Source organism: Erpetoichthys calabaricus, chromosome 8 (genome assembly GCF_900747795.2).
Source record: "Erpetoichthys calabaricus chromosome 8, fErpCal1.3, whole genome shotgun sequence".
Lineage (NCBI taxonomy): Eukaryota > Metazoa > Chordata > Cladistia > Polypteriformes > Polypteridae > Erpetoichthys > Erpetoichthys calabaricus.
Window position 1 is genome coordinate 84440107 of NC_041401.2, and position 16233 is coordinate 84456339.

General features: G+C 37.5%; 1 protein-coding gene across 2 annotated transcripts in view; it reads right to left on the bottom strand.

The window, feature by feature from the left end:
* LOC114655781 (carbohydrate-responsive element-binding protein) overlaps positions 1-16233 on the bottom strand; it is an 87055-nt gene that overhangs the window by 7412 nt on the left and 63410 nt on the right. For both annotated transcript variants that reach the window (XM_028807007.2, XM_051930815.1), the window contains 4 exons: positions 14860-15097; positions 10031-10104; positions 8265-8384; positions 4141-4268 (listed from right to left, as the gene is read on the bottom strand). In XM_028807007.2, the coding sequence (XP_028662840.1) occupies positions 4141-4268; positions 8265-8384; positions 10031-10104; positions 14860-15097 (560 nt within the window). The remainder of the gene's footprint in view (positions 1-4140; positions 4269-8264; positions 8385-10030; positions 10105-14859; positions 15098-16233) is intronic.

Genomic DNA, 16233 nt, shown 5'->3' on the forward strand with positions numbered 1-16233 from the left:
TAGCAAATTTATATTTTGTAGAATGCACAGTGGGGGCTTGGTTTTTTTTTTAGCTTTGGAATCCCCACAGGTTTATTTTCCCCAGTATCCCATCAGCTGCAGTTTTTGTTTTTGTCTCCTCCATGGCTATCTGACTGTTATCCTTATAACCGCTTGAGTTATTTAAGCTAGACATAGGGACTCCATTTATATTATTCATTTGTATATTTCCATAGTGAAATCTATATTTGTATGTAAGTATAATATACAGTATATGCATGTATGATCGTGTACGTATGTATCTTCTTTGTAAATCTAATTCTTTTACTTCTTGTAAAGCACTTTAAGGTACACCTTCTATATGTAATTATGGTATTTCCATAAATGTTGTCATATGTGTTGCATGGGAAAATACACTGCAGCTGTTGGACAGTATAATTCTAGGAATTGCATAAATAAACTGGTTGAGTCAATGCCATGTAAGATCAAAGTGGAATTTCAGATAAAAGTGAAAATAAATATTGCTATAGTCATACATGGTACAACATAGGTGTGAACAGAATATACAATAACAATCTGTACAGTTTTGGAAATGGATAGAAGTGAGCAGCAGAAACTAAAAATATTAATGTGACTGAATTTTTTGTTTCTTACTTGAAGTAGCTTTGTATTATATGTCTGCATAAAGATCTAAAGAATGCACAACATGTGACAGAAAACAAGTAAAACCTATGAGTTTTGAAACTTGTGTCCATCTGCTAATGGAGATGATGTCCATCATTTTACCCACTGGATCTTGGCAGATATTAATGGAGCTGATGTGATGCTTACTGAACAGAAAGGGCCATGAAATCCCATGCTAGATGATAAGTATATTTGTTACTTTGTGCTCAGTTTAGATTCTCCTGCACCCATATAATGTATTAGTCTCCATCCCACTACATTGACCCCAGTAGCTGAGGAGAGCTGCAGTAAACAGACAGTGATACATGGGAAAAAGAGGGAGGTCACTTGAGTAAATGGAGCAATCAGATAGATAGACTTTATTTGTCCCCAAGATCAGAAAAATTATATTATATATAAATTATATGTATATACAGTACCTGATCTCATCTTACTGCCACCTACAAACCTGTTATTGACAGCAGCAGCTCCTTGCTATCCAAACCAGAAGATTTTATACGTGTTTGGGAGAGTTGTTGGTTTTCATTATAAGTATTTATTTATGTTTTGGAGTTTCTGTAAAATTTGAATTTCCCCTTAGATAGACAGAACTTTTTTTTGTCCCCATCTATCTATCTATCTATCTATATTGTGGCGGACGACTGGGGGCTTATGCCCAGCTGGGATGCCTGGAAGGACCTGGAGAGGGATTATACCTCCCCTTGACCACGAGAGGGCAGCCGCCCTGGTCTGTATGGGGGCCACGGGAACCAAGCATGGAAGCTCAACCCTATTCGGGCCCGTGGTCACCACTGGGGGGAGCCCAGAGGATTGTGGAGCCCTGGATGCCAGCACTTCCGGGTGGAAGGAGTTCCAGGGACACCCGGAGTGCTTCCGGGTGCTCATGTGGCACTTCCACCACACCAGGAAGTTCTGCTGGAAGTTCGTCAGAGAGCACCAGGAGAGCTGGAGTCAGGAGAAAGAAGGCATTGCTCAGGAGGACTGGAAGAAAGTCCAGAGAAGTCCAGAAAGGAGAGAAACGGACTCGAATCGAACCTCGGACGTCAGCGTATGTAATTACCTCGATCTACATGCTGTCAAATGAACGAACCACATGCCATGGCGCAATGTTAGGGGCTTTGCCTCTAGCGCTGATGTCCGAGGTTCGATTCCCAAGAGGGAGTGCAGTGAGTGTGTATGCCTGATGAGCCCAGAATTAGGGCGAAACATGTGTTGCGTACTCTTTGCATTATTTGACAGTAAAACTATTTTCAACCATTCTATGATCTGCTTCTCGCAACTGAAAGAGGGCACCGTGGCAGATGTTAGCTGACTTGCTGACCAACCACAAGCGTTACCTGGTAGGTAACCACCCATACAATCAGATTGTAATTCAAACTACGAATGCCATGAATATATATATATATATATATATATATATATATATATATTGCATAGTTTACTGTCAAATAAAGCAAAGAGTATGCGACACGTGTTTCGCCCTTATTTGGGCTCATCAGCCGTACACACTCTACTGCTCCCCTCTCGGGGAATCGAACCTCGGACGTCAACGTCAGTGACGAAGCCCCTTTACACTGCACCATGGCGTGTGGTTCGTTTATTTGACAGCCTGTAGGTCCAGAGTAATTGCATTCATTGCATTCGTAGTCTGAGTCTCGACGACCTGAATTGACAGTAAACTATGCAACATTTCATGATCTGCTTCTCACAACTGAAAGAGAGCACCGTGGTGGATGTTTGCCGAATGGCAGACCAACCACAAGCATTACCTGGTAGGTAACCACCCACACGATTCAGGTTGTCGAGACTCAGACTACGAATGCAATGAATATACAGTATATCTATAGATAGATAGATAGATAGATAGATAGATAGATAGATAGATAGATAGATAGATAGATAGATAGATAGATAGATAGATAGATAGATAGATAGATAGATAGATAGATAGATAGATAGATAGATAGATAGATAGATAGATAGATTATAATAAACAAACAAAGACCCCCAGAAACACATAAGAATATCTAGCTTGGACAATGAAAACCTGCTGCTGTCAATAATAGACTTATAGGTAGCAGTAAGAAGCAAGTTAGAGACTCTAAATTCTTATTTAAAACCTAGCATTCGATAAAAAAGATAGCAACATACTGTATGATGTTTCCCAACCATCTCACACACTCACTTACTCACTCATTCAGGTACCTAACAGAATAGAAGATACTACATATTGCACATGCCATGTTTATGATAAGAGTAACAAGAATTTTGACCTTTAAATAAAGTGCATCTCTATAATCTTTAAATATTTTATGCTTTTTGACAAAATGTTAACTTACTATATATATATATATACTAGCCATGTGCGCCCAACTACGTTGCGCATGTTAAAGTTGTCTGTGAAGGGCTCCCTGTTTAAACGCGGCTGCCAGTCGTGAACTGGGCCCTTCGTTGTACAGCATTATGATTTTTTATAAGGGAAACAAAAGTACAAAACAAAACCTTTGGACATTGATTCGATAGGAACAGCCTACTCGGAATCACTGTCCGAATAGTAATTATGTGGTGGTGGAGGAGCATTTCTGCTTCTCTCCGTTCACAGTCCATCTCGTTTTCATGACGCTGTCGTTTCCTCTCACGATCTCTTCTCAACCTTTCTCCAATCTTGCAGGTTGCTTTGTGGCAATCCAAAGAGTAAGGAAGAACCAATGCTTCTTTCTTGAACTCCAAACGCCGACTGATGGAAAATCACAGAAGTGTGCCAGACTTATATACTCTGACTGCCGACTCCAAGAAGTGGGTGAACATTCGATTCGGACGAAGTGCTGTCAACGACGGTCGATAGAAACACAAAAAAAACACAGTCTCGACAATGAAGCAGGTGTCAACGCCAGATCTAAACACAAAGTACGGTGTCGACGCCATATCTAAACACAAAGAGTGCTATCGACAGTGTTTGTAAACAAAAGTAACAACCAAGGTGTTGTGTATTCAGCCAGTACAAACAGCACATAGTCTCCTTTAGTTCAATCCTCTTTAATCACCACACTCCAACCTCATCCAACGATCCTCCCCCTCACTTCCTCTCCTCCTCCATCACTACTGCCTTCTACTGAACACAGCAGGAACACCACACAAGGCAGTGAATTCACAGACAAACAAAGATCAAGATCCAAATGAAGATTATATATATATATATATATATATATATATATATATATATATATATATATATATATATATATATATTTGGACAGTTTGTAAACAAATAACATTCTTGTTTACTTTGGTGATCCCTACACATCATACTTATGGTGTGATAAATTGGCTGCAAGTGGCTTTTAATTTTTACTTCTACTCCAGTCCTTTACTGCCCTAGACATATAATTTTCACATGGTAGTATTTTAGTCTTGATCTCGATTATTACAGAAACTTTAATCATTTATACACCAACAGAAAAATTCACATAGACCCACTTAATAGCCGAATTCAGTTTCACAATCTCATTACGCAGGTGCTGTGCCTCTTCTTGTATCTGGGTTCTCTCCTGCTGCATTTTTGCAATGTACTCTGCTGTCTTGTTCAAGATAGCTGCTTTACTTATCTATAAGACAGAAAGAAAAAAATTGCAGAATGCATATCTGGTAAATTATAAATTCATAGCATCACATAAAATCTCCGTGCTGTTTCCGTGATAGTTGTTGTTGAAGATTTGCTGTACTACAGAGGGGGTACATTTACTGGGTCTGCTGCGGAAACCACAAACTATTCAGCAGATTGTGCTGAACATAAATGCCTCCATTGAAAGCCTTAATTCCGGCACTGATTATGAACTTACTACTTTATATTTGGCTGATGATTTTATTTAACATTCTTTAAAAAAATGGGTAAATGGGGATACAATACAATTTTTTACATTCATTTTACAAATCTACAGCACAGGTGGGTTAAGTAACATAATGTTAAGCAGTGTTTCAGTGGCGGGCAGCATCAACCTTGCAGACATGGGTCCTGTAAAGTGGGGAAGGGGGGGTTAGGATAATCCCAAGGGTCTTTGACTGACAGGGGCCCTCAAAAATATTGGCACATCATTTTATAAGTTTTTATTGGCCAGTTATTAATATTACTTTTTAAAAAAATAGTTTATTTTAAGTGTAGAAACTTTTGCTTTTTGTTTTTTTTTTTTGTACTATTTTTTTGCTAAAACTTTCCATCTAGGCAGTGGCTACATTACATCTACCCCTCTCTTTTAGCCAAGTCTTCAGGAACCTGAATCATAAACCCAGCTTTGCCAGTTCCTTGGTTTTCCTGGCAAATTGGGCTATTTTTCTTAGGCGTCCTCAGGAAAAAATGGGCTTTTGTGGGTTGTGTTTTTTAAAGCAGTGTTTTGGGCTATTTTCCAACCCCCACCCACTTCATTTTTGCCATGTTACTTTATCCAGCTGAAAACCCTACCCTGGGTTTGACACCCCCCCCCCAAATGGTATGTACCTAACCCTTCTCACTCTCAACACTGCCCACCTGTTTTCTGGTGTGGCATTTTGTCTACCTCAGGTATTTGGCCTATTTTTTTTTGGTTTCATTTGCTATTTTTAAGCTGTCCATGGGCTGTCATTTTTAAGGACCTGGCAGCCCCACATTCTTGCTATCCAACATTTGATGCATTTTCGTTTTATTCAAGTTAAAACTTTCAAACCAAAGCCGAGTTCCAGAACAGAAAAGAATGAGGGAAGAAAGGGAGGCAGATGGTCACACAATTTTTTTTCAAAGGAAGGTCATTTAGTCCCTTCTTCATATGTGTTGCAAAAGAACATTTTTGCAGGATTGTTCAATCTAACCCAACAACCAAAAGATAAAACAAAAATCTAATTAAAAGGAGTTCAAATAAGCAGTATAGGGAAAGGAATGGGCTGCATCGCAGTTAACAGAAAATTACATGTTTTTTGTTGCTAATAATTTTAATGTTTGACATTTTTATTATTACTGTCTAAAGGCTAACATTTTTCATTGTCTAGCTAAATCAATAATGTATGGCTAAGCAAGGACCAGTAATGACATGAATGGCATGGACATGATGCCCATGGACTGTATCCAAAAATATAACACTGGCACAACTTCATTGACATACTTATTTATACTGCTGCTGATTTTCATTTTTTTGTCATAATGCTATTGTTTATTTATCTTCATGTAATTTCAGATGTTACTATATATCTTTGCTAGCAGTATTGTCAGGATTTTAACATTAACATAACATTTAAACTATGACAGATGTCCTTTAGCCCATTCCTTATCATTTCTTATATCAGATAGTAAATTCCACTGCCAACTGATACCGACATGTGGTAGTGTTGTAGAATCAATCAATAAAAGAAGGCAAAGGTGGATGAACTATGATTCTGTAACATAAGAGCTAGGTGGAATCATTGTATCCATGTACATTTGTTTCTTCACTCTATACCAGAACTTGTTCTCTAGGTGTATACTGACACCTACTGGATAAAAACAATACCAGATGTTTTTAAAGTAATTTATTTTGGATACTAAATATGACACCTAACTAGAGCTACCAGCCTGCAAAGGTAAAGTTATCAAAAGCTACATATGTGGTTACGCAGACATTGTATAAGGTTGGTTTGATCTGGGTGGGAGGCCCAACATGATATCCCTTTATGGGGCCCAAAATCTGTAGCAGTGCCCCACTTGTAGGTAAAAGTAAATTGTCCTAGCCAGTACGCCACACTACCTGCCTTAATTAATGTGTATTTACAAAAGTCACTCAGTTTCTGTTTTTAAATTCAAGAGCTGAATGCGTTTTAGAAGTGTGGATTCAAATTCATGAAAATCTAACTCATTCCTTAGGAAAAAGCACTCACACTTCTCCCACATTTCTCAGAATGTAAGGGGTACAATACTTAAAAGTATTTATTTACTAGGGGGCTCTGCCCCCTGCTCGCTTCTCTCGCCAACCCCGTGTTTGGTTTACCGGATATACAATACAATACAATTTATTTTTTGTATAGCCCAAAATCACACAAGAAGTGCCGCAATGGGCTTTAACAGGCCCTGCCTCTTGACAGCCCCCCAGCCTTGACCCTCTAAGAAGACCAGAAAAAACTCCCAAAAAAAAAAACCCTTGTGGGGAAAAAATGGAAGAAACCTTGGGAAAGGCAGTTCAAAGAGAGACCCCTTTCCAGATTGGTTGGGCGTGCAGTGGGTGTCAAAAAGAAGGGGGTCAATACAATACAGTACAATACATAGAACAGAATAAATCCTCAATACAGTTTAAAAATAAAAATTCTAGAAGTACGGAGTAGAATTTCACATTAGATGATATCACATAATATGATTTGGATGTGTTTTAAGTCCTGGAGATCTCATTCATCAAGCTGCCTCCCCCATTTTGCCATTCCACATCTGAAATAGCGCTAATCCAATGAAAGGACCCCTCATTCCCACGTCCCCATTCATCAGGGATGACTTTACCTTAGGCAGGCAATCTACAATTTAAATAGATTGTTATTTTCTTGGGAATTGTTACATATGCATTATTTTCACTTTTACTTTAAAAAGATTTTGTAAAAACAATACTTGTTTCTTTATTTCCTGCCCCGCGCATGGTTACATCCCTTTCTTGCCAGACATATAATACTGCTCGTGTTGTGAAGGGTGTTGCAGCTGAACGTATGCTAAGGATATGCCATTGGATCATTTGCTGTCTTTTTGCTGCTTGCTAGCTGCCTGTTCTGCTTGTTGCATGTCGTTGTTTTAAGAGCTGGGAGCACATGATGCTTACCTGCCAAAAGCAATCCAACAACTGCTAGCTTAGAGGTCTGTTGACTTGTTTTAAATGATGGCTCACTGCCTGGTCTCGCGTGACGTTGTAAAAGCAATACCTGTCTTTTATTTCTGGCCCCGGGCGTGGATGAATTCTTTCTTGCAGGATGTATAATGCTGCTCGCGTTCGGGGGGGGGGGGGGGGGGGGGGGGGAGGGGGGGGGGTTTGGTTGGGGTAGCTGCTGTCGCACTGCCCTTCGATCTTTTTAAAGCCTGTACAGCCGCTGTCCTTTTTGCTACGGCCCTGGGACAATCTCTTGGCACCAAGTCTCATGTTTACGGCCCCCGCGAGACGCACCGTGGCAAGTCTCCTTGGTCTCGCGGGTCTTTAAAATGTCTTCCGAGATGATCACGTATTGTAGCCTTGCATTTGCTTTCCAGGACAGGATTTCTTTTTATAATAGAGAGACAACTTAAGTACTAGGGTGTTGTACTGTGTTAGCCATTATGAATGTAGTGATGTCTCACTTAAAGTTTTACCAATGTTGTTACTTGTCCTAGTGTCTATATAAACACAGGGTACTCCAGTTTCTGTATTACATCTTGCCTGAAGAAGGGACCTGAGTTGCCTCGAAAGCTTGCATATTGTAATCTTTTTAGTTAGCCAATTAAAGGTGTCATTTTGCTTGACTTCTCTTTACAGCTTAAGGAAAACCAAACTAATTAAAATAGCTCACAATCACTGAGACTTAAACACCTTTCTGGATAAGTATTTCTATGCTGAACAAGCATACATTGAATATTTTTCTCTGTGGAATCTTACCTTAATGCTAGAAGGAGAACTGAGCGTGCTCACCAGACCCTGAAGAGTGTCAAATCCTATCTTGATGTTAAATCTGCGCTTTTGTTCTGCAGAGATATGGGTTATTCTGCGGGAGTCACCCTGTAACAGAATACATGGAGGCCCTTTAAATCAATGTCTTTGATTGTCAATCAAAACAGCTTTCAAAATACAAAAAGTGCAGTTAAAATAAGATAGGTAAATCATAATAAAAGCCCTTTGACATTACTAATATCTAAAGCTTCCACAAAATTTACCCTTTTATGGTGTTTTACATTGATTTATATAGGGGCATGTATACAGAGTACACTGAAATTCTTTCTTCTATATGTGATTCAGGGCACATGCAATCTCCATTGACAATTTTGCTGGGAGAATATTTTTCCAGACTCAAGTATATTGATCAGATCTACCAGAAGTTATAAACATAATGTTGCTTGTAGTATTATATATTTCTTTAAAATAAGCCTTAATTCCAGTGTGCCATTGTAGTGCATTTTATAGCATTGGTGACTCACAGCTCCAGGAACCCAGGTCACATGCAGTTAATCGGTAATTATAAATTGTCCCAGTATGGGTACGTTTGGCTCTATAAGTGAGTGTGCCTTGCACGATACCCACAGTATAACTTAGGAAATGTGAAAAAGGCTTAGTGTGAGGTGGTGAAGTGACCAATGATGTTAGCATTACCATAGACTGCACTCATAGTTTTGTTTTAGACAAGAGTGACCAATGTTTTATGTTTGCAAGGACATGATTGTTAGTGAGAAAAAATCTGAAACTTGTTTAATACAAGAATGTTTACGAGAATATAAATGCCAGGTTCTGCGGTCATAATGTGAAGTGGTTCTGAGTCAGAGAGGACTTAAGCTGGTCAGCCAATTAAACACACATAAGGTGACAATGTGCAAACAAGAACATTAATTGTTATTATTATAAGAAAATTAATTACAAAGTATAAAGTGAGTGTTGGCCCGACTGCAGTATTTCCCATACATGGTCCTGGAATTACACCTACTAAGATATCCATGTAAATTAATTCTAAGTTTTCTCTGCTGCTCTTGCATCTGTATGTGACAGTATAAAATGTAAATGTTAGGCTAATTCTTTATTATCCCAGTATGTGTAGGTGTATGTTAAAGCAGGCTGTGTGATGGACTGGAGCCATGTGCAGAGTTGCTTCCTGCCATCTTATATAGCCAGAATGGGCGCTAGTCTATCACAAACCTGAAATGGATCAAGCAGGTTTCAAAATGTCACTTTCTTTTACAAGTGAGAAAACAGTGTCCTAAAGAGGAGTTGTTCATTTATAATAGTTTGCCCATCATTGCATGGCTATTTTAATACAACACAATGTACAATATAAAATATAGTTAAATCTTAAATAAGCTTAGTAAAAAGTAACTTGTACCAATGAGTACAAAAATCTATTTCCATAGAAAAGGAAAACAAAATCAGATAACGGAATTCTTCTGTGAGCACTATAAATACACAAACAGCAATATAGCAGCTTTATACTATTATGGTCACAGGCAGGAACCAATCCTTGATTATTACACGAAAAAGAGAAAGCACAGTAGTGCTGCAGTGGAATAAGAAGACCTGCAAATTCAATGAATGAATAAATGGCGCAGAATGAATACCAGAGAACAGACTAAAACTTAACTACAAACATTATCATTTCAAGGACGCCTTTCAATAAAACATCAAAGATGACTCACTTGCAGAAAAACAGAAACTTTTTTTACCTTGGTGTGTTGAGCTTTATTCAAACTTAGGAATCCATGTTGTCCTTGAGGACTAGATAGTTTCTCTTGTACATCTGTTGGCAAAGGTTGAAACATTTTTTTCATAGCTTGCTGAAAAGAAAAACTAAATATCATTTGAAAAAAAATCTTATAGTCTTATTATAACATTACAACCTTTCCTATGAGAACAAAACCTGTACTATGAGAACAAGCCGTTTACTGCAGGAATCCTTTTTGCCTGATTTCTCAAAAAAAAACTGAAGTCAAGCACTGAATGCCCCCAGACTACTACTGTCTATAACATTACATGGTAACTTAATCCATGCATCTAGGATTCACTAAGTGAAGAAAAACATTGTAATGCTTGTGTGAAATGTACCCTTAACAGCACTGTTGAAAGTATTCTGGCATGCGGTTCAACCAATTGATAACTGAGGTTGTCCTCCTAAACCTGGACAGTGCCTACAGTGGATAACTGAGAAATAAAGCTAGAGCTATCAGTAGGGACACAACACATCCAGACAATCATCTATTTGACCCATTATCATCAAGAAAGCAGTATAGGACAATAAGATCCCAGACTGACACATTGAGGAATTCTTTTTTTTTCCAAGAGCCTCTCCTGCCTCAAGAACTGCCAGATACACTCTGCCATTCCCCTGTGGACAGCTGAAACATAAACACACACACAAAAATATCCAGACATGCTTTCAAACATTTGAACTCCTGAGGTCTAATGCAGTGTTACTGACAAAGATGCTGGTATTTGAGTAAATATTCTTTATTTATTTTATTATTTCTGTGCATTACATCATACTTATTGCAAGCTGTCTAGCATGCTGCTTTTTAGTAAATACTGCATACCTGAGTAAGTACATTTATTATATATAATGTTTCTTACATGTTGTAAATATAATATATGCTGCTCATTCCATATGGCATTTTATGGGAATCTCTCTATAATGGTTTTTAATACTTGTGTCTGTTTTTATTTTTGTTTTTGTTACATATACTGGACTATAAAGGCAAAGATACCAAATTAATTTGGTTTTACTACAGTAAAATGGCAATAAAGTACTCTCTCTCAAACAAGTTTCTGCTTCTTGTTGTTAAGCTCATTTTAAACTAATAGCTGGGATCCACAATGTTGATAAGTCCTATCACAAAATGTATACACTTTTAACATGTCATTTCTTGATCTCCTTTTGTTTGAATTGAAAATTTTCAATTCCTACCATCTTTATTCATAATTCATACCTTGGAGTCCTACAATCAATAGTCTTCACTGGACTTTCTCCATTGCTGCTATGTCTTTTTTGTAATATGGCCACCAAATCTGCACACAGTGCTCTATACAGTATAAGCATTACCTCCTATTGACTTGTGCTATGTAAGCTAATTTTTTATTTGTCTTCCAGATCTCTTCTGCACACTGTCTGTTATTTTAAATAAACTCGCAAGATGTCCAAGAATGATTCCTGCTTTGTTCCTGATGTTACCAGGATAGATAATGTCTCCATCTCCACACAACCTTAATATTGGATAACACAAATTTACAACATTAATGTATGCACGCTGTAAAAACACTTTAATATCAATGTATTTGCATAGGAAAAGGATAACATTTAAGTAAATACTTTTCTCAAACAATTTGGATTTTCAAGCATTAGAACTCAAGGTGATGTTTAAATTATCTGTTAGCATCACTGGAAATTCAAATGGTGATTTAAAAAAAAAATTTTTTGTTCTCATGTTTATATCAACATTACTTGATTTGTTGTGATGTTGGACCAGTGATTAATCACATTCTTAAAGCCTTGTCCCATAAGTGTTACCTGACACTTTCACCAAATGTCACTTAAAATTTTTTTTATGGATCTCAGTGATTCAGGATCAGTTGGCACTACTTTTGCTTCAGTGTTCGCCATTGTACTTATTAATTTGCTTTTTTCAATAATAACAAAAATAATAATACTGGTCCTAAGAGCTGGAATCTTATTCTGATGGCTCTGTGCACAAGGCAGAAAGTAGGCACCCTGTCATTACACACAAGCCACATGGGACAAATACAGCGGCAACAGCAGTAGTAGTGATAGTGGTATTGTTCCAAGTACAGAATACAGTGGAATTCTCACTCACATGTTCAAACAACATGTAACATGTTGCCACTCTCCAGTATCATAAAGAAGAATGTATTAGCTTCTTTACACTGGCTGCCTGTCAGTTTTCAAATTGATTTTAAAATCTTGTTGCTAGTTTTTAAATCTTTACATAGGCTTGCTCCTGCCTATTTATCTGAATTATCTGCTTTACACCAGCCATCTAGACTGCTTAGATCTTCTGCTCAGTTGTCTCTTGTTGTCCCTTGTACCAAGTGTAAAACTAAGGGGGACAGGGCTTTTGCAGCTGCTGCTTCTCGCCTGTGGAACTCTTTACCTCATTACATAAAGGAGTCATCTTCAATTGAACTGTTCAAAACAAGACTAAAGACTCATTTCTATTCACTTGCTTTCCGTGACCTTCAGTAATACTGATGATTTCCTCATTGTGATTATGTAACATTACTTCTATTTATTATTTATTTTATTTATGTTCATTTATTTTATTTCTATTTATGCTGTTTATGTTAATTGTATGTTTTTTTTCTTCTATTATTGTAAAGCACTTTGGCCACAGCATTCCTATGTTGTTTTAAATGTGCTATATAAATAAATTTACATTGACATTAAGCTCAATTTTATTTTACGTAATAGAAACCATAAATCAGCTTACTCCTGTGCCACTCTCTAGCCAGTAATAATTATTAGTATTAGAAAAGCACACTCAGAAGTTGCAGCTGATTATGTTCAGTAAAAGAAATATCTCACAACTAAATGGAAAAGAAATATTCAGAAAGCACTTTTTAAACAGAAAGAGGTGAGAGTTTGGAACAATCAGTCAAGTTGTTTTTGTTGAAATGTATGTGTTTTCTTTCTTAAAGAAATAACTGGATGATATAACAGCTGTCATTTACGTCTTAGTTAACCATTAACCAGACGTGTGGTATGTTTGCATGTAGATGCCTGCATTGAATTTTTATGCATTTCAGTGTATTTGTCTGCTTAACAACTTGAGTTCTGTCAATGGATTTGGCTACTAATTACACTGCCAGTGCACTGGCTTCAAAATTGAAGTGAAGAATTTCAAAGGAAACCTTCCATTTTAAAATTGTGGCATGGCTCTCTTTTGCCTATTATTATTACTGATAAATGTAAAGATGTTACAGACTGGAAGCTTGTGGTGATGTGCATTCACTTTATTGAAGGAGTCACTATTAAAGAAAACAGCTATTGAGTTTGACGATATGCATCATGTGACAGCTAATGGCATTACAGACAAAATCAATGAAGTGTTTGGGTCACTAAATGTGGACTCATCATTGTTCGTAGCATTTAGTTTTGATGGAGCTTCAGTAATGTAGTAGAATAAAGGTGGGGTTCGTGCGCTCCTGAAGCATACTTGCTACAGTGAATGATGAATGCTACAATTCATCATTGTAGCATTTCAGTTTTTGGAAGCTATTTCTATTACTTCATGGAAGTTGTTGTAGCCTGATAGTTATGTCTTGACTGTGTGTATAATGTTTGCATGCATAATATACATGTTACTGTTAATTTCCGGGAGGCACGGTGGCGCAGTGGGTAGCGCTGCTGCCTCGCAGTTGGGAGACCTGGGGACCTGGGTTCGCTTCCCGGGTCCTCCCTGCGTGGAGTTTGCATGTTCTCCCCGTGTCTGCGTGGGTTTCCTCCGGGCGCTCCGGTTTCCTCCCACAGTCCAAAGACATGCAGGTTAGGTGGATTGGCGATTCTAAATTGGCCCTAGTGTGGGTGTGTTTGTGTGTGTCCTGCGGTGGGTTGGCACCCTGCCCGGGATTGGTTCCTGCCTTGTGCCCTGTGTTGGCTGGGATTGGCTCCTGCAGACCCCCGTGACCCTGTGTTCGGATTCAGCGGGTTGGAAAATGGATGGATGGATGATTACAATAGAAAGTCCAGGTTGGACACACATGGGTATAGAGAACACTGCAGGGCCAACTGCCTAACTCCTGAACCAGAAAAAAACTTGCAGTTGCAAGGACAATTTCACATGCTACAAAAAAGCAGTATTTTTACAGATGAGAAATTACATTAATGGAAAATCAGAAAAAATACTTATGAAGTTGAGAAAAATACTTATGAAAGTTGAGAGTTGTTATAAACATTTTAATAATAAATTAAAATACTGAGGAAAGCGTATTACTTAAAGTATTTTGTACAACATCTGGTGAAGCTGTTCCCCCTAGCCTTCAATGTACTGGTTACATGTACAGTTATTATGCCCAAGCGTTTGAATCATGCTAGAAACTCAACTGCAGATGACTCTTATTTTGTGAACTTTACATTTCAATGTAGTAAGCAATTATTTTCAAATATGAGAAAAACTAAAAATCACCTCAAAAGAAAAAAATAAACACATTATGTGCCACACATTTTTCATTATTATATATGCAGCCAAACAACTCCAAAAACAAACTTATACAGTTTTGATAATGCAAAATCAACCTTGTATGTCCCATAATCTTTTAGCTGTAAAAATAAAGGTGCATTAACAGAGAAGAGATATTTACTTAAAACAATGTACATGATGATCTTAATTTAAAACACAGAGATGTCATACTTAAACACATAAAACAACATACCCAAAAATATTAACCTAACACAAAAAATGTAACATCTTTATATTGGGGGAAATGTACTTCTACACACATCACGTACATCAAGAAATATGTGAAAGGTATTGATAATAATACCTACTTGGTAAAGTCATAAAATCCGATTTGTTACTCTGTGGTGAAATGGGAGGCGTTTTTTCCTTCTTGGGAATCGGGATGGGCTTTGAATCTGAGAGAGCCTCATAATGGACAGGGCTGCTCCGTTGGCCCATTGGAAAAATTAAAGAAGAGGTATTTGTGAACGAAGGCAGCGTAGAATCTGATTGGTCACAGGATGATGAACCTCCTCCATATGAGAATAGCAAATTATTTGATTCTGACTGCAGACAAAGGAGTACAGCATTTTTTAGGATCTTTGTAGAAAAAAGGCTGTAGTCATTTTTAATGTTCCATTTCAACAATTCTGCCTCTTGTTCCTAGGAGGTTTTAGACTATTAGAGTTATATATACATTTTTTACAGTTTCTCATTCAACCTGACCAATTAAATCAAATAAATGACCACATGCTGCCAGAATGACTCTGAATTAGATTACACAAGTTCAGAAAAATTAAAGAGTGATCAGACAAGCCTGTGCAAAACATATTACAAAAGTAAAACATGGGTTCTAAAATTAAAATTGTATCTGCTGGACACTCATCTCTATCTCTAGTCCAACATGCACTTATCGTTAAGATGTATAGTATATACTTCGTAGTCATGCTTTGTCACATTATTTATTAATTAATTCTGCTGTAAGGAATATCTCATGTCAAGGAAACATAGTTTTGTGGAAACAAATGAAGTACTATTGATTATTTAAAAGGCATGTTTTTAGTTAAGCAGAACTGCCTACTATGAAGTGACACAAGCAATGATTTGCATAGAGGAACTCTCCATAATTTTTCTTTTTGTTCTTTATTTCGCCTTATACAATTTCTTGTATTAGGAATACAGTATGTTAGTTTTCGCATACCCCTTGGGGTCAGAGTGCAGGGTCAGCCATTATACAGTGCCCCTGGAGCAATTACAGGTTAAGAGCCTTGCTCAAGGGCCCAGCAGAGAAGGATCTATTTTGGCAGTGGCAGGAATTCGAACCGGCAAGCTTCTGGATACCAGCGCAGATCCTTAGCCTCAGAGCCACCACTCCGCCCCTAAATGGTTACTAATTTTATAATTCCTTGTCAGAGCAAGGAATTGTCAGAGCACGGTTTATAGTGTGACATTTTTTGAACTTTTCAACTTATATGTATTCCAGGCAAGACAAAGGTAAAAAAAAGATTAAATGAGAAATGACAGAATGTCTCAAAATGAATCTTGATTGATAAAGATATTTAGTGAAAGTGTATTATAAATTATTAATTCATGTTCTGTGTCATTAAGGTACTTGAATGTTAATGTTGGCATGTAGCAAAAAGGAGAACAAGCAAAATAGAATTCCAACAACATTATTTATCTAAAGAAACAATGTCAATGAT